Source organism: Alligator mississippiensis, chromosome 5, assembly GCF_030867095.1.
Source record: "Alligator mississippiensis isolate rAllMis1 chromosome 5, rAllMis1, whole genome shotgun sequence".
Lineage (NCBI taxonomy): Eukaryota > Metazoa > Chordata > Crocodylia > Alligatoridae > Alligator > Alligator mississippiensis.
The window spans coordinates 79,344,268-79,369,546 of NC_081828.1; the positions used below are offsets into that span (position 1 = coordinate 79,344,268).

The following is a 25,279-nucleotide window of genomic DNA, read 5'->3' on the forward strand; positions in this document are numbered from 1 at the left end:
ACCTAGTCAGGCTGCTCTACCTTTGCTAGCAAAGTCCCACTCCACTCCCAGACAAAACAGAAAGGCAGGTAGGGGAGTCCAAAGTATCAACAGGAGGCTAATAAAATTACCAGCATCTATTACAGAGGTTGGCAACCCCCAGCATGTATGCCAAGCATGGTACATGAGGCCATTTTCCTCCGCACACTTTGGGGCAGGGAGGCAGCAGCTGTCTGCAGCTCTAGGTAGCTGCTGCCAGCCAGGAGCCCGGGCTGCTCCCAGCAGGTGGCTGGGAGGTTGCAATCCCTGCTGGGAACAGCCTGGGCACCACGGCTGGCAGCAGCTACCCAGACCTTGGGCCGGTTGCCAGAATGCACAGTGCTGCAGGAGGGCAGTGGGGCCAAGAGCACAGGATGCACAACCCAGAGCAGCAACTCACAGAGGGACTGCAAATGGAAGCTGCCTGCTGCTGCAAGCTCCACGCTACCCTGGTCATACTTCCCCTGTGTGCACAGGAGCAGCACACAGAGTTGTGCCCCTTGCTCCTGCCCCCACCTGCAGGAGAAGTGTGGCCTGGGCAGCAGGGAACTCGGAGTGACACGCAGCTTTCTGTATCCCCCTCTGTGCCCTGCCGCACAGGGTCCCACACACTGCTTTGCAGAAGCAGCATTGAGAGCAGCACAGCGGGGAGCATCACTCCTATCTGCTACCTCCCTGGAGCCTGCAGCCAGGTCTGGGAAGCAGCTGGGGCCAACGCAAGGAGGCAGCAGCTGTTTGCTGCAGCCTGGCCAGTTTCTGGGTAGCTGCTGGTAGCCACGGAGCCTGGGATGGGGGACAGGGGCTTTGGGTGGGGGCAAGGGGCACAAGCAGGGCATCCTGCCATGTACCCCCTGCCCTTCTTTTGTTTTTCTGGCATGCTGGCACTCCGGCACCTTCCAAGGTAGGCATTGCGGGGGGGTTTCGGCACTCCGGCCAAAACACGTTGCCTACCCCGATCTGTAATAATAATAGGCTTATTCTGTCTGCCCAGGACACTCTGATCAGTTGTCTTGGCAGCCAATCACAATGCTTACTGAAGCAACCAATCGGTACACTCTGGGCAGACAGAATAAGTGTGTCATTATTGTACATCCTGAGGCATTTCAAACAGCTCTGTAGGGAAGTTAGAGCTAAAATGAAGCACCAGGCCCCCCACCACACAGCAGGGAGGATCCACTGAAAAAAAAACAACCAAGCAGTGAGAGGCCTGATCCTTTTTTTCACCCCAGATCCTGCCCACCTCACCCATGGCCAGGGAGTGAGCTGCCAGTGGGCCCCAAGCTGCAGGAGGCCCCAATATTTCCCTCGGCAGTTGCAGTGCCCCCAGAGACCACCCTGGCTGGGTGACAGTGGGTTGGTGCTGCCTGGGAGGTACTGCCACCATGGAGGTGTTGCACAAATGGCTAGTTTCGTGCCCCCTGGAGGATTTTCCAATACACCTCAAGGAGAGAGTCGTACAACACTCAGGCCAGGTCCAACTCGAGTTTATTGTTTGCAAACAGGTCGACAAGGGAGCTGAGTCACTCAAATCAGAGTCGACCCCTAGCCACGCCTGAAGTTACAGTTTTATACCTCTCATGAACAAGATTCCATGGTGGCAATCTGTGATTGGCTACAGTTTTCTGCAAAGTTTTTAGACATGCGTAGTCCTAAAACGAGCAAGTAACAAGGGTTGCAAAGTTTATGTGCAAAGCAGGCAGTAACTAATCTCTGTGTTCCCACAGGAATCAGCCTTATCGGGAACTGGGCATTTATTCGGACTGTTCTCTCCCCCTAACAGGACCCCCCCTTCCTGGCCCCGCAGTGGTGGGGGAGAGAGGAGAAGAAACAATTTGCAGATTGGCATTTCTTAGCTGTGAAGCCTTTTGTGTAATGAGATTACAGTTCTCAGCTGTGAAGCCTTTTGTGTAGTGAGATGAGACATTTTTGTAACAACTCCCCCCTCAAGATGCTCTCTTACTCTAATCTTAATAGGTTTCAGCCAGTGCTAATTTCTGATAATGTACAAACATTTCTCGGTTGACGACTGACTGTGCTGTTCATTTCACAAGAGCCATGATGCAGGGTATAACACAGGGGAGCAAGCAAAGTATTAACATCATCAGGCAAAAGATTAAGAAAGCACCTTTTAACCATCCAAAATTAGGGAGCCAGGATGTAGACCAATCAAAATTCCACCCATTCCATGTTTGGACGGGAACATGTGCAACCTTTTCCATTTCATTTGCTAAGGCTTTGATTACCTCACCATTATCGTCGATATTGACACAACAGTTTGACAAGTTCAGCTTTCTACACACCCCTCCTTCACTTGCAAGTAAATAATCAAGAGCTAAGCAATTTTGCAGTTGTACTGAGCCTTACTGAGGGTTGTAAGCTCGTTTTGAGAACAAGTATAACAGGTGGACACAACTTTTGGGTTTGATATACCTAAAAGGGACAAGAGCCTCAATAGGTAGATCAGTGTCCACATCTTTGCAAGCGTAACTTCAAATCTCCAGCAGGTTCACTTTTCCACTTGTTGGCTTTTTGTTCCCAGGTGTTATCAGCTTCCGGAGTGACCACACCCTGGGAGTTGGTGTCCTCCTGATGAAAAGGCTTCACCCTCGAGCAATGGGTCCACTTATCGCTGTTTGATAAGCGAACAGCTGTGTTTGTAGTCAGCAGCACCTGGCAGGGTTCCTCCCACCTTTCCGCAAGAGGATCCTTTCTCCACTTCTGTACCAGGACCTGGTCACCCAGTTTAAAGTTGTGGATCGGCGCATCAAGTGGGAGACTCTGGAAAGGTGCAGTGAACCTGTGTAGGGAAGACAAAACAGACTGCAAGGCGATAACATGTTCTCAAATTTCAGAGTTTCCCAAATCTACAGTAATCTGTTCCCTCTACCCCGCTGGCAAGACTCTGGGAGGCATACCAAACATTAATTCAAAAGGTGACAATTTAATCCCTCTACATGGTATACTACGAATACGAGTTAAAGCCAGTGGGAGTGCCTGCGGTTTTCAGCGTTCTATTCATGCGCTCCACCTGACCTGAACTCTGGGGTCTCCATGGAGCATGGAGTTTCCATGTGATATCTAAAACTTTGGACACTTCCTGTACTATTTCCCCACAAAATGACTTCCTTGATCTGACTCAATAGACTCATGCAACAGAAATCGGGGTATTATCTCATGGAGTAGTACTTGTGTCACTGTGGATGCAGTAGCCGTTCTTGTGGGGTACGCTTCCACCCATCCAGTCAGTTGATCGACCAATACCAGCAGATAACGGTAACGACTGGACTTAGGAAGTTCAGCGAAGTCAATGTGCCAGGCTTGTCCAGGATAATGGGCCCACTGTCTTCCTCCCATGGGGCTGGTGGTCTTGTGGGTTTTGGGTTCACCTTTTGGCAGGTTGGGCACTGAGAGGCCACCCTCTGGGCATGCAAATAGAGTTCTGGAGCCACTATTTGACGAACTAACAGATCTGCCATGGCAGTGCCCCCCATATGGGTGGAATAGTGTAACTGGTGAAGTACATCCCCTAAGATGCCTCGGGGTACTAATACCTTTCCTCCAGGTATGACCCACCATCCCTGAGGGTTCTTGATGGCTTTGAGCTCTGCTGCTTGTGCTGACCAATTTGCAGGGAGCTTTTCTTTCCACATAGTCTCAGTCAATGTTATCACAGCACACTTTGTATGCTGTACGCCATGTATTACACTACTTGAACCGTCTACGAAGAATTCCTCCTCCGGGTTCTCAAGTGGGTCATCTGCCAAGTCAGGACAAATCAGTACTGTCTGAGTCAATACCTCTAAACAATCATGGCACGGGGGTCCCGGTTCTGGCATCAGGGTGGCTGGGTTCAAAGCAGTGGTGTGCTTGAAGGTAAGGCCTGGATTAGATAGGAGAAAGATTTCGTATCTGGATTGTCTGGAGGGGTTTAAAAATTTTCCTCCCTCTCCTCCAAGGATTTGGGGAACTCCATGTGGTATGTATTTCCATATCAGCTCCCATAACAATCTTTTGAGCCTCCTCCACAAGAGTAGCTGTGGCAGCGACATCCCTCAAACATTCAGGCCACCCCTTCGCCACTGGGTCTAGGACCTTGGAGTAGTAGCCCACGGGTTGAGTTAAGACCCCTGAGGCCCCCCCCTTTATTCTCATGCACATACAGTCTATAGGGCTTGCGCCCATTTGGAATCATCAACGCTGGGGGTTGCAGGAGGGCAGCTTTTAACAACTCAAATGCATGTTGGTTTTCCTTAGTCCATTTCCAATTTGTGAGACCTTCCTTTGTGAGGGATTCATATAGGGGTTTGGCTTTCCCCCCATAATCGGGAATCCACAGTTTACAAAACCTGGTTAGTCCCAGGAAAGCTCGCAGGTCTTTGGGGTTTTGGGGAGCGGGCATATCCTGTATTGCTTGAATTCGATCTCTACTCAGAGCCCGAACCCCCTCCTCAATTTCATAACCCAAAAAGGTGACCTTTGGCTGGCAAATTTGAGCCTTCTCCCGTGACACCTTATACCCTTTCTTTCCCAGGGTATTCAGCAAGGATTCTGTCGCTCTCTTTCCCACCTGCACATCGAGACTTGCTACCAATAAATCATCAACATACTGCAACAACGCCATCTCAGGGTGTCTTTCTTTCCAATGCTCCAGGTCTTTTTTGCAATGCTGTTCCAAAGATATGGGGGGATGAGACAAATCCCTGGGGTAACACTGTCCATAACAATTGAGTCTTATGATACGTGTCTGAGTCCTCCCATTCAAAGGCAAACAATTTCTGACTATCTTTGTGTAGCGGATTAGAGAAGAAAGCATCTTTTAAAACACCTTGGCATCTGCTGGAACTTGGGTCAGAATGGTGTGGGGATTTGGAACCATAGGATGATCCACTAAAATCTTTTTGTTTACAGCTCTCAGATCTTATACCGATCCTGAAGGAGGCACCATCTGCCCATATACATGAATCAACATTCTCTAAAATCTCAATTCCTTTGGCTTTTGACACAGTCTCGGCTGCCCGGAGGGCTGTTTGGTAATTTGAGCCCTGTTTTCTCAATTCCTTTGGCTTTCACGGAAGCTTGTAGCTTTTTTAGTAAATCTCGCCCCTTCAGCTTGAATCTTCCCCCGAGGAGTTCACCCTCATCTGGCGGCCCACCCCCGCTGACTTTCCTTCTGTTTGTCCTTCAGCTTAGGGCAATCCCTCTTCCAGCGTCCCTTCCCTCGACAATCTTAGGCCGGCCTTTTCCTTTCTTCTACCCCCCCCCCTCAGGTTTCTCCTTCCATCCCCCCACCAGTATTTGTGCTTCCGCCCCAGGCTTCTTCTCTCTCCTCTCTGCCACCTGATCACGATTCCCATAAACTTCATACGCAATCTCTACGAGTTCTGAAAGCAGTTTACCCGCTGCCCCCTCAGTCTTTTGCAGCTTTTCCTCATACGGGGGAGGTGTTTTAGAACGGCTTGTGTCAGCTATCCCTTCCCAATCTGTTTGGTCTGTGTCCGGTGGCGTTTTAGCCTCATCCCTGCACCTTAACCCTTGAGTCAGATCTTCCCTCACTATCAGAATTAAAGAGGACCCGGGGCTTTCTCCCAGCGTCCTAGTTAATTTACGACAAGCCCAACGTGTTGTCGGATGAGGGCGCTTTGAGCAGTTTTTCCCCGAATACAACGTATGTTCTCAGACACAAAAATAGGATCCTTTACCAGACAAACTTCTAGCCAGCAGTAAGATTTTAAACTGACCTGTACTTAATAAGGTTCGGATCCAGTCACCATGATTTTGAGCACACAGAAAGACACAGGAAAGGCTTATTTAGGACGTCCGGGATGCTCAGTGCCTTGCCCCGCAGTCTTTACTGCCCAGACCCAAGGCTACTGACGCGACACCGGCTCATACAGTGGAAGAAGGGAGAGAAACGCAAAAGGGATTCTTTCACTCCTGCCCTTGACAGAAGATACTGGGACAACGGATTTGGGAAAGACAAAATCACTCAGACACCTGTCCACTGGGTCACGAGTTTCCAGCTGAGCCCCCTTGCATTCGACACTACCTTATCAGGCAGAATCGGGGCGGCTAGACTCAGCCTTAGTCCCAGACCTGGTCAGTGGCTCATTTTTCTAAATACACAGACGCACATTCATTCAGTCAGACCTACCTCCTCCCCCACACTGCCTTAGCCAGATTCACATCAAAAGAACCAGCATCTGGCCACTCCAACTGACAGAGTAATTAATCTATCTTTTAACATTTCTACCCCGTAATTCCCTTTGAACTTACTAAAGTTTCTTAGCATGCATCCTAATGGGGTTGTGGAGTTTTCTTCTCGGGAGCTACCCGAACCCATTGTGTCAATCAAAATTCAGACCTATTTGCTGAACACTAAAACAAAATCACTCAAAACAAAGTCCCCGGGGCTAATGTTCAGACTTATATACTGAACATTCCAAAATTCCAAATTCCCCGAGAGACCACTCAACAAAGTCCCTGAAAGACTTCTCAAATGACACAAGGCAAATGAATACTTACTCCGTCAACACCCTGGCGCCGTCTCTTCGGACTCACTTAGCCTGGTTGACTCATTTAAGGGAGAGCCTTTAACCTCCCGGGTATCCCGACTCACGGTTCCAGTGCCGTGACAGACTTCAAAAGCAGTCTGGTGGCCACTTCACAGACACCTTTCCCGATCTCGTCGTCCGATCCCAAGGTGGTCCGAGGGCAACTCCTGCCTGGCTCGCCAAATTGTTGCACAAACGGCTAGCTTCGTGCCTCTGGAGGATTTTCCAATACACCTCAAGGAGAGAGTCATACACACTCAGGCCAGGTCCAACTCGAGTTTATTGTTTGCAAACAGGTCAACAAGGGAGCTGAGTCACTCAAATCAGAGTCGACCCCTAGCCACGCCCGAAGTTACAGTTTTATACCTCTCATGAACAAGATTCCATGGTGGCAATCTGTGATTGGCTACAGTTTTCTGCAAAGTTTTTAGACATGCGTAGTCCTAAAACGAGCAAGTAACAAGGGTTGCAAAGTTTATGTGCAAAGCAGGCAGTAACTAATCTCTGTGTTCCCACAGGAATCAGCCTTATCGGGAACCGGGCATTTGTTCGGACTGTTCTCTCCCCCTAACAGGACCCCCCCTTCCTGGCCCCACAGTGGTGGGGGAGAGAGGAGAAGAAACAATTTGCAGATTGGCATTTCTCAGCTGTGAAGCCTTTTGTGTAGTGAGATGAGACATTTTTGTAACAGAGGGAAGCACTGAAGTCCCCTGCAGCTCAGGGGCTGCACAACCCACTGGCAGCTCACTCCGTGGCTGTGGGAGATGCAGGCAGGCTCCAGAAGAAAAAAAAAGACAAGGCTCCTTGCTGTCTTTTTTTTCTGCCCACATAAGTTGCCACTGGGTCATGAGCTGTAGGGGAGCCCAGTGCTTCCCTCCATAGTGGCAGTACCCCCTGGGGCTGCCCAGGTGCAGCCCCAGCTGGCAAGCAACACCCACCAGATCCAACAGTGCACAGGGCGCTGGAAGCCCAGGCACGCTCAAGGAAGCCAGTCATTTAAATCAAAATACACCACCGAACATGTACACAGTTACACAATTAAATCATTAAGAAGGGCAATTAAACCACTAAAAGGGACAGTTTTCTCACATGTACAAAGGCCCTTATTCACGTGTACAAGGGCCCTCTTATTTTATGACTATAAACAAGTCACAAGGTCAGACTTTGGACAAAATATATATATTTCTAAGCCTGTGCTTACAGATGGACAGCTTTATGTAGCCTTTTTGACAGTGAGAAGTTTTGATTTTGTTAAAGTATTCAGTCAAAAGATCACTAAATATACTGTATTTAAAGAAATACTTTTGCAATAAAAATGTAATCACAAATGTTTTGTGGGTTTCAGCTAGTATGAGCAGTAATATGCTTCAGTGTCCAGTTCAAGTATCCAAGCACTGAAAAAAGGATGTTGGAAAGAATATATGCGTTATAATCAGGGATCTGGGTTCTCCATTTGCCACAGAAAAAACACAGTAAAATGCAGATTCTCTCTTTTTAATTAGAAAAACACAGGAAACATCAGGTTTCCCCTTGTAGGCTGACAGAGTTCTGGCCTGCAAGGGGCTGGGGAGATCGGGAGGAGGATGATCAGGTAGGAGGCACCATATGCACGAGCACGCACACGCACACACACGCACACACACACGGCAGCCTGGAGAGCAGCTCCCCCCCTGCACCCCATACATGTACAGCAGATATCCAAGGGTCTTGCAGTGCGGAGAACAGCTGAATGTGCAGTATGTGGTGCCGCAGACTTGTTCAAAAAGTGAATTTTTCAACCAACCAAAGTAATTTAGTATTAGAACCATTTCCCAAGGCAAATGGTAATTAAGTAGTAATGATTCTAAACAGGCATGTCAGCAGATTCCTTGCCTCTCAGTAAAATAAATCCCCTGGAGAGGAGACCCTCCAGGAATGGAACTCCTAAAACATTTCAAGTAAAAAACAGATTAAGCCTGGATAGACAGTCAATAATATCTTCTCTCCTCTCAGGGGTGATAGGACAAACAAAATGCCAGGATTGAATGGTACTAGAGAGGCTTCCATAACTGGGGAGAAGACACTATTCTTCAGAGTCAAAACTCCCATATTCTCTCTCTCTAAAGCTGTGGATGGAGGAAGCTGTGATAAGCATGAGCCTTGGCTTGGACCTCTTCCCAAAGTCCAAGTGAAAGAAACCCAGAGCTACCAGTGCAAAGCAAAGCAATAAAAAAACCGCACGCACAACTACCAGTTTTAACTTTATTTAACTTTAACTGGGCATTCAAGATTTAAATCTGGGGAAGCAATGGAGAAAACAGGTACATTCAAAAGTAAAGGAATGATTCTTTTGATTCAAATTCAGCAAGTCATTTACAGGCCCTTTGTCAGTTGACTAGGAAACTAAATTTATGCATATATACAAGTACAGTATTCATGACTGTCCCTAACTAGCAGTCAAGATGTGTTCGCATATAAAAGTTCCATAATGTATACTTAACACTCTATATTGTTGAAATATGTTGTCAGTGTTTTGTAACTATGTTAAGCTATAACACAGAGAGGTCTTTTCCTTTGTTCTTTGTGAAGAGAAAAAAAACCCTTTTCCTAATGAATGCACTATTTTCCCCCTTTCTTAGAACAAATAATGGTACTCAACTGAAATAGTCTTCAAGTTTAATTTTCTCAAATCTTTTGGCATAGGTAACAAGAATGTATTTAGCCTATTCAATGTGCTCTGAGTGTAGGCAATTCTCTGAGAACTATTTACTTCAAAGTAAAATAAACCACTTTCTTAAAATAAAAATGGAGGTGGTCTATTATGTACAAATGCAATGTCAGGAACTTTAATTTCTAAAATTAAAGTCTGGAAAGTCACAGTTCATACTATCATATTTATATAAATAAATAATTTGCAGGAAAGCAGAGTTAAGTGTTGTTCGGAGCATAATTTTGAAACTATCCCATTAAAGAATCAGTATCTGAAGCTATATGTGGCATTACTCCTTTAACCTTTAATTTTTAAAACGAGGACAAAAGTGAGTGCACATTTCAAATAAGTGCACAAAGTTTATTCCAGTGCAAATATGCAGATAAAGCTAAACAATGCAACACACATGCAGGAGTGTTTTAGATTTTATTTAGGCATGAACAATTTTCACTTTTTTTTTTTTTTTTTTTTTTTTTTTTTACACATGAGTATCCACGTAAGGCATTCTGCACTCCAATTTCATGGTTATATGCTAGCCAAGCAAAGCATCAGGTTGATTAATCTCTAGGATGGTATTCTTCATCTGTCACTCATGTAACAGTAGTTTTAAACACACAATATAAATTGTTCATATACAAACTCTGGCATACATTTCCATAAACTGATTTACACAGCCAACGGTCATTAGTAAGACCGAATAGCAGGTGGAACTGCTGCACAATCTTCTTCATTTAAAGTATGATCAATTACAGGTCTGTATTCCAAAGTAACCTAAAAAACACAATGCAGAGAGTGTCTTAATTAGGGCCCAGCAAATTGTCATATCCAAAACAAGACAGAATGGAAAATACTGGCAATCTATTGAAGAATCTTTTTAAAAAGAGAACTGGGACTGGTCTAATTCACTTCTGTATAATGTATAGGTGGTAAGAGAGAGCTATCTAGAAGAATCTCTAATTTCTATTCTTTTAAAGTTACCTGTAAAATATTTTTCCATGAAAACAAAAAAATGAAAAAAAAACCACCACAAAGGTCTCTGCTTCTCCTTCTCCCCATTAAAAAAAATTGATAATACTTGGTTTTCAGCAGAAAAATTATTTTAGATAAAAATGTTTCTTTGAAAACAAAAAAAGTTTTGGCCAATTTTAATAATGAAGATTCCTTGCTAGAATCAGCTGTGAAAATTAGTATGACCCTTGCCATTCACGGGGGATACGTTCTGGCGGGCAGCAAGCACGGAGCTCCCAACGAGCTCCTGTAAGTGTATGAAGCGTATTTAAAATGCGGGTTTGGCATTCGCGAATATTTGAAACCGCGAATAACTAGGGTTTCCTGTATTTGGAGGGTGAGATAATCCCAGCAACAAACAGCAGACTAGAGCATCAAAGATCACTTCAGGTATGGAATTTGTAAAACCAAAGGTTTTTAATCCATTTATTTTTTTATTCCTCCAAATGCTTTATACAGGGCAGAAAAATATATTTTATCAGTTTCCTACTAATAACTTTACTAAGACTGAAAAAGAAAAATTATGGTAATCCAATTCCTATACAAACTGCATCTGAACAGCAATTGCATGACTTCCTCCAAGCAAGGTTCTTGTACATTTAGTTCTCTACACACTCAAAGGCACACAATATATTGACCTTGTTACAACAGTATCAGGTACTTTATGAAAAAAAAAAAAAGGCTCTAACATTCCCTGTTATCAGCCCATCAACAGCTGCCCAATAGGACAAGACACCCTCCAAGCACAGCATCAACATACCTTTCCAGTCTTGATATCCACATAAGAAAGAGTGTGTTTCCTCCAATGTTGTTCAAATGTTTTTTTCTGCTGCCCCTGTATTGGCTTGGAGTAGTCATATTCGTCTACCCTTACCTAAACAGAACAAAAGTATTATGCTGATGTGGACTAGGAATTCCATTTTACAAATCCATATGATAATTACATTTCAAATTAAGTACTTCCAATCATAAACATGGTTATGAGATTTTAAGCCTACCTGGCAAACCTTATAATATTTTATACCAAATCTTGCTGTTATTTCAAAGTCCTTGCAGAGCTTCAGCAAGTTAGTAAAGTAGAATATATTCCTGTTACTTCCCTATTTTGCTACACTGCTTCCAATCTTCCTTACAAATCCACTGTCCATATCACTAGTAAGTTGCCAGCACTTCAACAAGAAGGTCAAGTAGCAATGTACTGCAACCTACTGCTTTCATCCCATCAAAAAGCAGTCAACTGGGTATTGGAGGCACTGGTCAATAGGCAATTTGATATATCCACTTGCATGATTTATATCACAAGCCAGTTCCACAGACTTTAAACAGACATTAACGGTTTAAAATTTGATCTCGAGTAAAATTTGATCTTTGAGTAAAAATAATATCAAGGACAAATCATCCAAGACCACAGCATTTGTTTGCTAAGAAGTGTCAGTCACATAACACAGAATATTTGTACCTTGTAGTCTTCTCTGGCATGTGCTCCACGAGATTCCTTCCGAGCCTCAGCACCATAAATAGTTTGCAGAGCACAAAGCATCAGATTTTGCAGTTCCAAGGTCTCCACCAAGTCAGTATTCCACACAATACCTAACAAGATGTTAAAAATTTGAAAAGTTTTCCAGTAGCAAAGAAAAACCCCACATATGACTAACCAGATTGGATCTTCTCCTTTCATGTTGGTACAGACAATTACAGAACTAGCTATAATCAAGTACAAGCCTTTCCAGAGTTTTAAGTGCATCTGAAGCCAGTGGCTGAAAAGTTCTCTTCTGGTTTTGCATCCCTCAAGCTGACAATCCTACTGATCTGCAGCAAAAAAGACAGGGGTTTTGAGATGTATATGCTACAAAAAGAAAGACCAAACAACTACTTCTAGGTCAAAATTGCAGTGGGTGTATTCTTGGGGACAGCTATTCTTCTTGTACTCTATTCACTGAAACTCTCCCTGCAGGCGGAGATACGTTAAAAAAAAGTTAGGAAAAAGGGCAGGGAGAATTTAGAGTCAATGCAGTGTCAAGTTAGTATAAATCCTCATAGATATAAATCCCCTTTGCAGAGCTATGAACATGGAGATGTTTTATCTCTTTTTATTGAAGATATAGATTTGAATATTATGCCGCCATTTATGTAAGGCTGACGTGGTACTCGCATGAAAAGGAGATATTTATAATACTGAAAAGTCCAAAACTACTTTTGAATATTTGGAGGTGGAGAGGAGAGGAACTGTAATAAGCAGTAAAGCCTGATAGAGGCATACCTGCAAGAAGTCAGTTAATTTACATGAAGAAGCAATCAAACACCTCACAGTCATGAATATCTGACTTTTTTCTAACTACATGCATTCTCCTATGTGTTTTGATGTAGGAAAAAGATGATGTGTTTCTGATCTAATTCAGTGGTCCTCAAGACAAATCAGAAGTTTACTTCTGTAACTCTGGCTCAAGAGACTTTTATACCAAAAGCTTTTTCTTAGCTGAAAATGCCTCCTTGCAGAACATTCACACAGTCTCAACATTTCGAAGATAAGGCCATTCACAAGTATCAACAGAACATGTGGTAGTTTGAATGTTTTTGTGATGCTTGCTGACCTCTGTCAAATGTTTTCAGCTTGTCCAAATCATGGTAAATGCCGCTTAGCTTCTCACAGCCTTCTTGTAGTACAGAGCCTGTACGAAACACTGCAGCATGGGTTTGCATCGTCTGCAACGTATCAACATTAAAAAAAACCCAGCAAGATGAAAGACATACTAATTGATGTTTACTGCACACCCCAAAATCTTATGAGCTAATTTTGTGACCTAAATCACTTTAGGGGTTTCACTTCAAGTTGCCCAAAATTTTCTGCTCACACCTGCATGTACAGTTCCAGTTAAGCCCTTCCCCACAAGTTCAACATAAAACAATCCCTAGACATACAGAGGATAAATTAAAAACACCCAAAAGTCATTACAGCCTTACATTTCATTCGCCATCACCCTCACTAAGCCAGTTACAACTAGAAAGAGCATTCAGCGAATGATATTTAGGAGACAGTAATATCCAAAACCTATAAGGAGATAAACTCATGGCAACAGGAAATTGATAGCACTAAGAACTCAGTAATAGTGTAGTGCAGTGGTACTCAAACTTCTTTTTTTGTGGACCACTTGAAAATTGCTGAGGGTCTCAGCGGACCACTTAATGAACTTTTTTTTATTCTACAAATCACGCAACTTATATTTTAATATCAGTAGTCTTTCCTTGTAAGTACAGATATTCTCAACTGTTTCGCAACCTTTCTGTGGACCACCTGAATGGAGCTCGCGGACCAGTGGTGGTCCATGGACCACAGTTTGAGAACCTCTGGTACAGTCTATTTTAATAATCACTTTCATCTCGTATACTATGCTAGTCACTAATGCTGGGATACTTACCTTCTGCATGTTAAGCCTCAGTTCTGATGTTCTTAGGCTTCCATTAGCAAATCGTAGTTTGTCAAGATTTGCAACAGATTCTTCACCAGCATTTGGTTTAATTGAGGGAACAGGTTTGCCTGTTAAAATAAAATGCGTAGTTGTATAAGAAAAAAAGGACTTAGTTTTAGGATTACATAGTCTTCAGGATACAGTAACAATTTAAAACTACTTTAATTAATACCTCAAAAAGAAGCTCTCTTACAAATTCTTAACAAAAACTAACTGGCTAGTTTTTTCAAAGCTATCACTGACAATATTTGGAAATACTGCAAAATATTTGCTTCAATTCTGTACTGACAGAACATTTACTTACAATTTTTTCATATACCATATTTACTTCAGTACAAGACAAAGTCCCTCCCTAATCAGCCTGGGGGAAAGCACCCCTCATTTTATATTTGCATACAAGGAAAATGCATTAAATACATTGTTTAATCTTGTAACTACTGCTAAAAGCAGCATGTGCTCAGTAATGGAAACCAACTATGAAATTGATTAAGTGCAGCCAACACTGAGCATGACTATAAAACACGTGGCACACATTGGTTAAACATGCTGACAGGAACTGACCACAAGGATAGGTTAGTGAAGCCCATCTGAATAAGATATACGTTAGTGCCTATTGAATGCAGTCCCCCTCACTGCTAACTTTTTTGATGATGGTAAGTCACTAAACCACACACATTCTGATTTCCTCTTAACACATATAAAACTGAGCTGCGCCTTTCTCTCTCATTCCATGATTCCCATTTCTTCACCAGCCTTAAATGTCTGGCAGACATCATAAAACAGGGCCCCAAACAGTTCACCCAGAATCCTTGTCACCCACTCTCTCATATGATTAATGTGGCCCTTTCCTCCATGAGATAAAGCCAGACCAGGTTGCCCTGCACCTCATCTGCATCTGTGGAGGATACCATAACTCATGACAACAACAGCTAATTCCAGTCATGAGTGGGCGCTAATTGGCACATGGCTCCTTGGGGGAGTGGCGAGGTGGTATCTGGAGTGCACACATACTGAGTAGTGCTGAGCTGTAGGGTCACCATGGGTTGAAAATGCTATCGACTCTGCTAGGACACAACCCAATGACCTATATAGTATAATTATGAGCCTTTAAGCTTCTGAACTAGTACAGTGGTTTTCAACCTTTTTTCATTTGCAGACCCCTAAACATTTTCAGATGGAGGTGTGGACCCCTTTGAATTGTAAGTGTGGGTATTTCACATACTCTTGATTGATCATAGTCATCCCTTACAAAAAACTGTATAGACCCCCAGGGGTCCATGGACCACAGGTTGAAAACCACTGGACTAGTATCATACATAGTTTGTATTATATATAAGTAGGTACCACAGTCCTAGTTAGAAGTCTGTTTATGAAATACTTGTGCTAAAAACCTTACAGAAGTTTCAAAAAAGGTAAACTGCATCAGTTCTGGATGAGCTAAATCTATGGGTACTATATACAAATTATTATTACAGCTATGTTTATTTCAAGGTCAATTTTTAAATATTTGCTCTTCACTTCCATATGGTTAGGGAAAGCAGGGTCTGACAGTAAGGACCAAGGGGAAAAGGGCCACAGGGGAAAAACTGGGGAAGGAGGCACTACCTGACACCCAGATTAAAATTTTCCCTGCTGTAGCAGTGGGAGGCATATAAATTAAAGACAAACCTAAAATAATTAGATTCTATGCCTCAAAAATTATAACAAATTTGTAATTTTCCATATATAGAATCTAATTATTGGTAGGGTTGTCTTACAATCAGGCAGACAAGGTTCCTTGGGTGAATTTGATATCTTTTATTAGACCAACCCAAATGGTTGGAGAATAGTTATTAAGCAAGCTTTCGGGTTCAAAAACCCTTCGTTTGAACCCGAAAGCTTGCTTAATAACTATTCTCCAACCATTTGGGTTGGTCTAATAAAAGATATCAAATTCACCCAAGGAACCTTGTCTGCCTATATCCTTAGACCAACATGGCTACAACCTAAACTCTTACAATCAGGGTCATCTCTGATTGAAGTAAATATGGTAATTTGGAACACTTGTTTGAAAATTAGAACTAGGGATTTGATTCATGATTATTTTCCACATGAACCCGTTACAAAAAGGTTTCCATCCCTTCTCCAACATTAACTCAATTTGCAATTTTGTGTCAAATTACCACCTTTTAGTGACAGGCATAATTTTTGTTATCTACAAAGGGGCATTACTATGTCTCTGCCTCACATGGATGGCAAGGCTTAACTTTTGTAAAATATTTCACATATGTAGACTATTTTATTCAATTAAAAATATGCTCACAATATAACAGCAGAGATGCAGCTTTTACTGACCCATTAACCTAGGTAATCCTTCACATGCTGTCAGACACTACCCATTAGTCAAAAAAGGAAACCCACTATATGTGCTGCAAAAGTATTTCATTCTACCATGCAATACTAGCTTTCACCCACAAGTATCCACTACAAGGTCCTCAGATCCATATTCCAAAAATGCAAAGGAAATGCAAGAACTCATAACATGCAGTTTTGTCATGGCATAAATCCATCCAAAACATTGTCCATGAAATAAGTCTCAAATTCTTATTGAAGAAGCCAGGTGATAAATGACAGTACCATTCTGCTTCACAGAGAGCAAACGATGGAAATGTCATTGCAAGAGAAAAATATTGGGTCTTGTGAACTGCCAAGAACTTCTTGACATGGTAATTCAGATATATATTTATTAGGGTTGTTGATAAATCACCATTAACAGCCACAATTAACGCATTAATTTGTTTTTGTGTTAATTTTTTAACGCACATTAATTACTGCTGTTGCTGGGGGAAGAGAGGCCCCTCCCCCTTGCTGCTCCATGCCTGGCCATGCGTGCTGGGGGAAAAGCGACCCCCTTTCCCCTCACTGCTGCTGGGCGCACACACATTGGAGGGCCAGGTCCTAGTGTGTGTGTGTACATGTGAGGTGGCAGGGGGGGTCCCTGCTGGCGCTGGGGGAAGCTAGCTGGGCACTGGGGCTAGGGCTGCAGCAGGGCTGAGTGAGGTGCCTGCCCCTCCAACAGGAGACTGGGTGGGTCCTTTGAGGGCAGTAGGGATCTCCATGACTGGGTGTACAGTACAGAGGCTGGTACCCATGCTTGCGGGGGCCGGGCTGCCCCAGGAAATGCTGCTGCTGGGGTCGCAGAGGGCTGTGGGTCACGAGTGCGAGGCACTGGCAATTATAAATAAATAATATAATTAAATAATGGAATAAATTAGAATGCTATTATTAAGTGTGCGATTAAAATTGTGATTAATCACAACTGTTTTTTTAAATCTTGCAATTAACGTTTTAATGGTTCGACAGCCCTAATATTTGTACTTGTATTTATATTTATACATTCATATTCTACATAAACATATATAAAATATAAATATATATACACAAAATAACTATATTATAAATATAAATGTTTTAGATGGACACATACACACACATTTTACAATTAAAACCAACTTACACGTTCTACAACAGTTTAAGGCAATAATCAAAATCCATACCATGGTAAGCATATTGCCAAGAACTGTACGTTTTTTCAAATTCCAAGGAAACACAGGAAGTAAGTCCACTTTCCAGGCCTGGAAATTGCAAATTCTACCCCCTAGTAACAGATACAGAGTAGCCTCAACTTCACTTTAAGAGCAAATTATAGAATAAGAGTAGTTACAGTGAAGAGACCTATATATTAAGCTAGCTTGTTCACTGCTTCCCAAATCTTCAGTTGCATTACAGATACAACAGACTGTCTCTGGCTATTAAAAATGTTAAATAGTCACAGGCTGCATGTACAAGGCTTCAGCAAGGGGTTTACCTCAGATACATACAACATGGTCTGAAAAATGGAAGGAGGACTCATTTCAAATCGAGTCCTAGCAGTAGCACATGCTGCTAGGTCCTTTTCTTAATGTTTGCAATATTGTTAGCAACATTTGGGTTTTTTTCTTGCTTGGAAGGAGAGTCCCAGACATATCTGACAGCATCTTTGGCAGAATTACGTTTTTCCTATAAATTAAACGCAGTACATCAAATAAAAGTATGACTGAGTTTTTGGGCAACCAATACTAAGTATTACATACAACAGACCCAAAACGCAAAGTTACTGCAATTTCTTGGTGCTTTAATAGTCCTATAATTACTTACCAAGACTGAATGTATGACTGTTAAAGAAACAACACATTTTAGTGAACAGAAATGTACGCTAACAATTTGAGACAATTAAAGGAATCAATTTAAACAGCAACTCTTACCAGGCTTGCATGTTTCTGCAATGGTGAGGGCACAAGCACGACCAAAGACCACCAAATCCAACAAAGAGTTTGCTCCAAGTCGATTAGCACCATGAACAGATGCAGAAGCTGCTTCACCACAAGCATACAAACCAGGTACTACTTTATCTTGGCCGTTCACATGTGTAATCACCTGTCATTTCAGAAACAAATAATCACTTAATATGTTTTAAAAATTCATTTGCAAAAAACTAATTTGTAGTATTAACGTCCCTGTATGTGAATGTCTCTTGCTTGTTTTATAAAACAGGGAGCCATAAAAGTTAGAGCTTCCCTCAACACAAAACTGTTAAGGATTACTTCTTAATTGGTCTATAGATAAAGTGATAAACATTAGCAAAAAAAACCCCACACCACATGTCCTTTCAATACTACTAACCCTAGTAAACAGCATGGTTAAAATATTTTTTGAAATTATAATTCTGAACATGGGAGAAAAAACTGCACCTGTTCTAACACCAGGTCACAGTCGCAAGGAATTTTTTTTTTTTTCAGATTAATTAGTATGGGACAGTCATCTCCGCCTGAGATTGTGACAGGTTACTCCATTTTAGTGCAGGGACTGTGATAGTAAGAGTTAAGTCACATAATTAAGAATTTACTAAGGGTGCACCGATAGGGATTTGAGGCCAATACCGATAGCCGATATTTAAGGAGGCATACTGGCCAATACTGATCCAATACACTGCCTGCAGCAGGTAAGTCTGGTGTGGTAGAAGGGGGAGGGGGAAGGGAAGGGGCATGGGGGCACAGCCTAAGGCTCCGCCATGAGGAAAGGAGGCAGGGGCAAGCACTACCAAGTCAGGGAGGGCAGGCCAGGGATGAAGCCACAGCTCATCTGGGGTGCATGGGATGGAACAGGGTTCATCCGGGGGGCATGGGGGGAGGGGGAGGTGGCGGCTGGGCTGCCAGCTCCTGCTGCTGTTCCCATTAGTCATCCAGGAGGGCACAGGAGTGCACGTGCCCCCAAATCTGCACCAGGCAGGGCGGGATGGGGCCAGGGCCAGGTCTGTTCCCAGCAAAGCCACCGGGAGTGGAGGGCTATAGCGAATTTTGGGGTGGCTGCTGCTTCCCCCCACTCCCCCAGCCTCCTCGCAGCGGTGCCATTCCCTGCCCTGCTAGGAACTGCCCCCAGCCCCTGTCCACCCCACGCAGATCCGGGGCCTGTTCCTGGCAAAGCCTGGGTCAGGCAGGGCAGGGAGCAACACTGCTAGAAGGAGGCTACGGGTGGGGGGCAGGTGGTGGCGTAGGCTGCAACCGTGCCAAATTCACCGTAGCCCTCTCACAGTCCCCCGCTCCCAGTGGCGCTGCTGCCTGCCCCATGCTCTGCCCAGCCCAGGCTCTGCTGGGAACAGCCCCGGCCCCAGCCCATCCTGTCCCATGCAGATCCAGGGGCACACCCCCCCCCCCGTGCCCTTTTGGACAAGTGACAGCAGCAGCCATGGGAGCTGGCAGATGAGCCACCTCCCCCACGCCCCTGGACGAGCTGAGGCTTTGTCCCCTGACCACCCACCCTGCCTGAGCAGCACTTGCCCCTGCCCCAGCTCCATCCCCTGCCTCCCTCAGAGCAGGGCCTTGATCCCCCCCTCCCCCCAAGTTACCAGCTGGAGGCAGCTCTTCACACTGTGGGCTGTCTTCACTGCCTACTTACTGTGCTGCGACTGCATGCAGCACGGGCATTTATCAGGTCGATAACCGATATAGATAATTTTCTTTATATCAGTACCAATCTGATATTGGACTGATGTATCAGTGCACCTCTAGAACTTAGTCTTATAATTCAGTCCTACCTTTCCACTATGTAGTGGTACCATCACCTGCATAAGCACTGTCCTATGGAAAGTTTTCTATTTAGTTGTAGAATTTTGAGGCAGATTAAAACTGAGAACTGATGCATTCTGTTTACAAAACAAGCCAGAAGTATGATATTTTGCAAGCTTTCCTTTAATATTGTAACATTTAAGGTTAAGCTTGATTATAGTTATAAATCATTATGAACAGGAGCATGCTATAAAAAGGAAACATTTCCTTTCTATTTGGGCAAAAAAAAAAAAAAAAATCACATAATACCAATCTACATAGAGAGAAAAGAATCTGGCTTTTACAGCAAACAGATCCAAATTTAATAAACCGTCTTGCAATTTTTGCTTATAAGCCTGAGGCGATTAGAGTTAAATATTCTTTATTACTGATATCAGTGATACATTTTAACATTAGATTTGATTTTATTGTCTTAATTGTGGATCTATGTACAACAATATTATAGATTCATGTCTTGATTTACTACTATATTTATATCATTAAAGTTTTTATGTTGGTGGGCTCTATTTTTAGTATAATATTTGTAGTTTGGTTACTTTGTTCGGACTTATTTATATTATGGTCATAACACCATGTGTGTTATGTCATCTTCGGGAGCATGGCATTTAGCCAGAACAATTACCTGCCCTTTGTAGTTGGTAGGAATGCCTCCCATATTGTAATGTACAGTAGGAAGAACAGGAATAGGTTCTTTAGTGACATCTACACCAGCAAATATCATAGCTGTTTCTGAAATTCCAGGGAGACGTGTTGCTAGCTGCTGTGGTGGTAAATGGTGCAACTGCAAATATACATAGTCTTTTTCAGGCCCACAACCCCTAATGTAAAAGAAAAAGTTCATGTCAAGATTGGACTAGTTGCCCCTGTGGGATTCCTTCTATATAAAAGGTGCCTGTTCTAAATCAGTCCTTTACAATACTGATACTATCTGGAATATCTGATATGACTAAAATATGCTTGATAGCTACGTAGCAATATACTAACTGCAGAACAAACTTGAGTCATTTTTTATACCAATTCTAATAAAGACTCAAGAAATTAACACATAGATTTGACTTGTAACAAAATGGATCCACGCATGCAATCTTTGCATTTTAAGCCACACGTTCAAAGAACTACTTTTAATATTTAAGTCTCCTTGTCCTCCTAAATAGTGTTGATATTGCTTGGAATTTTTACATTAGTAGTTACTCTGTTTTCTAGAAATAATTTTGTACAATAGATGACTGGAGAATATCTCACACACACTCTCTGTCTCTCTGTCCTCATCAAAATGTATGAAGTGGTAAGGGCTATATTTTCAAGAAAGAGCACCAAAACAGCACCTACAGTAAGCTATGCATCAGGCCTTACAAACTTCTGGTCAACTATAAAGGAGGCTACTGAGACCTTCATTTCCTATCACCTTTTAGAGGGAATTCCATTCCAGGAAAAGTTTGACTAAAATAGTCTCTCTGTTCAGCTAACAGTTAAATCCTTTGATCATCTCAAGCAATCAAGCTTGCCAAATGGACTACTACTATAATCTAGCTGCTTCAACCCAAATGCTAAGTACTTGTGACAATTCCACTGAAAAAAAAATTAAACCAACCTTCCTTCCCGAATCTCTATTGTCATAGATCGAGATACTACATCCCTGGAAGCTAGATCCTTAGCAACAGGTGCATATCTCTCCATAAATCTTTCACCTTCACTGTTAATAAGAATGCCTCCTTCACCACGACAGCCTTCTGTAATAAGACAACCAGCACCATAGATTCCTGCAAAAGAAAAAAATATCCTTGAAATTAAGTAATAGCAAAAGCAACTTTGTAATGAAATCCTTTCATTCTTAAAATGATTAAGGCTAAAATACTTGTTAATTATAGAACCATAAGATTTTAACATTAGTTTTTTCTTTTATTATTCTAGCTTCAAAGTCAATTTTTACATTTGTAGTTTGTTTCCTGCCAAAAGATTTTTTGTTTTAAAAAATCCAAACAAGATTACAAATGCCAAGATTTGGAAATATGAGGTTTAAGAATAGTTTTCAATTTTGAAGGTAACATATTTGGAAATAACATACTTCTAAAACAAACATTGTATTTGTTCTCAAGGGTTTTAGTACTGTTGTATATTTTTCTTGAAAGGCTGGTAAGCTAAATCAGAACCTCTCTACAAACAAACAGTGTACCATTTCAGAAATCTGCAGCATTTCCACAGAGCTTATCAACATCAAGCAAGAATTCCCCGAGGACTTAAACTGGATGTGACCAGGCATATTCGTAGCTCTTTTTTTTTGCAGCATGCTGTAGTTATGCCTCTAAGGTTCCCAGAGTCAATTTAGAAAGCATTAGCCAATTAACACATTTAAGAAATAGGCACTAAGAGCTATTTAAACATGTTATGAAGGTTCTTTGACAAGAAGCTGTAGATTAGAGAGGCTAAACTGTAGAAAAATAAAGAAGACATCTTTAAGATAATGCAATTGTAAAACAGTTACAAGTTAAAAAATCTAAGATGTCTTGGCACCTACCCTCTAGCTATCTAAAAATGATTATTTACTTATGTTATATTCAAGTAATCAGATCTCAGCCATATGCACCATAAATCTTTGCTTCTCACCCTCAAACACTAAGCCATTCCTACATGAAAGCCAGAGTTCTAAATCCATACCATCCTTCACTCCAAATGCCCACCAGCAGCTAGTCTCTTACTTTCCTCAAAACAATTCTAGTTTAAAGAACAAGCCAAAGATATTCCCATCTGACCAAACTGTACAGTCAGTAGAATCTTCTACAACATCTCAACGCACCTCTCCTCTCCCCACCTCGTCCTCTAATATTAAAATCAGAGTTACATAGTAGGTGGTCCCACATTTTCCTCCAGTACAGATTGCACTGTAAAACACTATCTATATCCAGGCTTTCAGCTACATACATCTGGAAATAAGGTCACAGGTGAAGTTACATGAAGAACCTTCAATATGAGATTCTGACTTAAGTCAAGAACAACTTTTGAATCATCGCTGCATGTTTCAACTATAAGACCTTGTTTGTTTTGGAATCATCAATTTTGATGCCTTGAGACAAAAATTTCCTGGGTTTAAGAAACAAATGCAATGGAAAGAAGGATTCATTTTTGATGCTTTAGAGCTCGAGGAAAGGATTGCAGTTTTAAAAAGAAAAACCAATTGCTTTTTGAAATGAAAAATATTCAGTCCAAAATTAGGTGAACATAAGTTCATACTGAAAATGTGCAAGCTGAATATAGTAAAACCCTTAATTCAGAGTTCCTTGCTTTTTCTTTAATAGCTGAAGGCAAATGCATCTACTTTTAGTGACTGGCAGCTTATTCATCTGCTTAGTTGCTAACAACATTAAATACTGCAAAGGAACTTGCAACGTGAAATTGGCTCAAAAAGCTCAATTCACCCTTCTGGCGCTACATATCTTAACATTAAAGACAGAACTGTCTAATATCTCAGAGATGTTTACAAATACTGAAAAAAAAGTTTTTTTAAACCCCACCAAGGACTGCCTCTCTCATCTTCTATTTTACCTGTAGGGTGAAACTGTACAAATTCCAAATCCTGGCAAGGCAGGCCAGCTCGTGTGACCATAGCTGTGCCATCACCTGTGCTGGTATGAGCAGATGTGCAGCTGAAGTAGGTGCGACCATACCCACTAGAAAACATTTAAGAAATTAAAACGTTTGCCAAAAATACTTCCCATAAGAAAGAAACAAACAAACAGTACAATCTCATTAGAATATGCAGCGTAATCTCTGCACTTTGGGCAAATTTACAGTTTTCCTAAATGCAACCAGCCACAATGCATAGATATCCATTTAAGTTTGTGCAGAAAGGGAAAAGTGACTTATTTTAACTTATGGTGAACAACACTGGTAGACCATCTGGAATGCTTAACTAATATCTGGAAAACAACTGAGGCCACCATGCCAAACGGAAACAGGACCACACTGCCTCAGAAATGCTAACCAGGATTACTTTATAAAAAGCCTTAGTGATTGAAGCTGCAGTATCCTGCAGTCATCAATCTGAATCTAAAAGGAACAGTTTAAAACTTGCATTTATGCCATTTTCAATTCAGAGTAACTTGATTTACCTAGATATATTATTATTTCCATTTTACAGATTAAGTATGTAGGCATGTATCCTCCTTAGGGTGCCAGGAGGCCTGGTCACACTTTTTTTTTTTTTTTTTTTTAAATGAACACCCAATTCTCTCCTGCTACCTTAAAACAATTTTTTTTTCTCTAAAGGCAAGAAACATTATATCACATTACCCAGTGGCAATGACAGTGTTCTTTGCTCTGAAACGATGTATGGAACCATCTTCCATGCATAGTGCAATAACACCACAGCATTCTCCATTTTCCATAAGAAGGTCCAAGGCAAAATACTCCACAAAATAGCTGGTATCATATCTTAGGGACTGAAAAAGGAACAGAAAACAGCAACATAAACACTTTTCTTTAAAGCCTAACTGATTTACATCAGAATAATTTTTACTAGCAATATACCAAAATACATAAAACATAATTAAATCTAATACCAACATAAACCACCACTATAATTATCATGCAAGCAAACTCAAAGGACTCTTAATATTCAGTTCAAAAGAACTCACATATATGTTATACTACAAAGAAAGAAAAGGATAACACAATACCAAATACGCTAAATATTCAGCAGTAGAGAAACACGCATTTGTAACCGTCTCAGACCTTATTGACAAGAATCTCCAAATAAGCCAGTATGCAAATAGCCTGTTACTCTTCCACAAGACTAATTCTAGAACATGTATCATTGTGGATTGGAAAGCCCACACTTACCAAATTTAAAAAAAAAAAAGCATACCATCTCAAAAAGAAAAATTATACCCAAGATAACAATTGGCTAAAAGATGGAGAGTTATTCTGTTTTTTAGTGTAGTACGTGTATTTACTACTCAGCTGCACCAGTAGAAGCTCATTCATACTAGGACTTCAAAACCTATAGTATTTGTAAAGCCAATGAATACCATCAGCTGGGTGAATGGCCCAGGAAAGTCTCTTTCAAGTTTCAAGGACCAGACATTTAGCGGCACTGAAATAAGCATTCCCTAACCCTATCCAACCCACATTTACATTATGTTAGCACTGAACTATCCAACTGGCAGCACTCCAGCCACATGCATCCTGCTAAAGGATGAACTGTATTCCTCTGGCTCTCACCCAGCTGCTGCTCCCTACCTCGCCCCTCACCCAATCACTCCCGCTGCTATAGCAGCCAAAGGCTACCTCCTCTAGCTGCCACTTTCTGCCTTTACCTCAGGGCTGGGCAGTGCATAGAGCCAAGGGTGAGTTGGAGGGGGGGAGGGTGCTTACATTACAACAGGGGTGCATACTGGGGGAAGATCT

At 42.1% G+C, this 25,279-nt stretch overlaps 1 protein-coding gene across 2 annotated transcripts in view; it reads right to left on the reverse strand.

Annotated features, from left to right (window-relative positions):
* Positions 1-8,796: 8,796 nt before the first annotated feature.
* SDHA (succinate dehydrogenase complex flavoprotein subunit A) overlaps positions 8,797-25,279 on the reverse strand; it is a 30,225-nt gene continuing 13,742 nt past the window's right edge. For both annotated transcript variants that reach the window (XM_014602771.3, XM_006276961.4), the window contains exons 6-15: positions 24,164-24,312; positions 23,417-23,541; positions 21,468-21,636; positions 20,499-20,694; positions 18,017-18,188; positions 13,683-13,801; positions 12,858-12,969; positions 11,726-11,856; positions 11,027-11,140; positions 8,797-10,029 (exon numbers count right to left, since the gene is read on the reverse strand). In XM_014602771.3, coding sequence (XP_014458257.1) covers positions 9,943-10,029; positions 11,027-11,140; positions 11,726-11,856; positions 12,858-12,969; positions 13,683-13,801; positions 18,017-18,188; positions 20,499-20,694; positions 21,468-21,636; positions 23,417-23,541; positions 24,164-24,312 — 1,374 coding nt within the window. In that variant the 3' untranslated portion in view covers positions 8,797-9,942. The remainder of the gene's footprint in view (positions 10,030-11,026; positions 11,141-11,725; positions 11,857-12,857; positions 12,970-13,682; positions 13,802-18,016; positions 18,189-20,498; positions 20,695-21,467; positions 21,637-23,416; positions 23,542-24,163; positions 24,313-25,279) is intronic.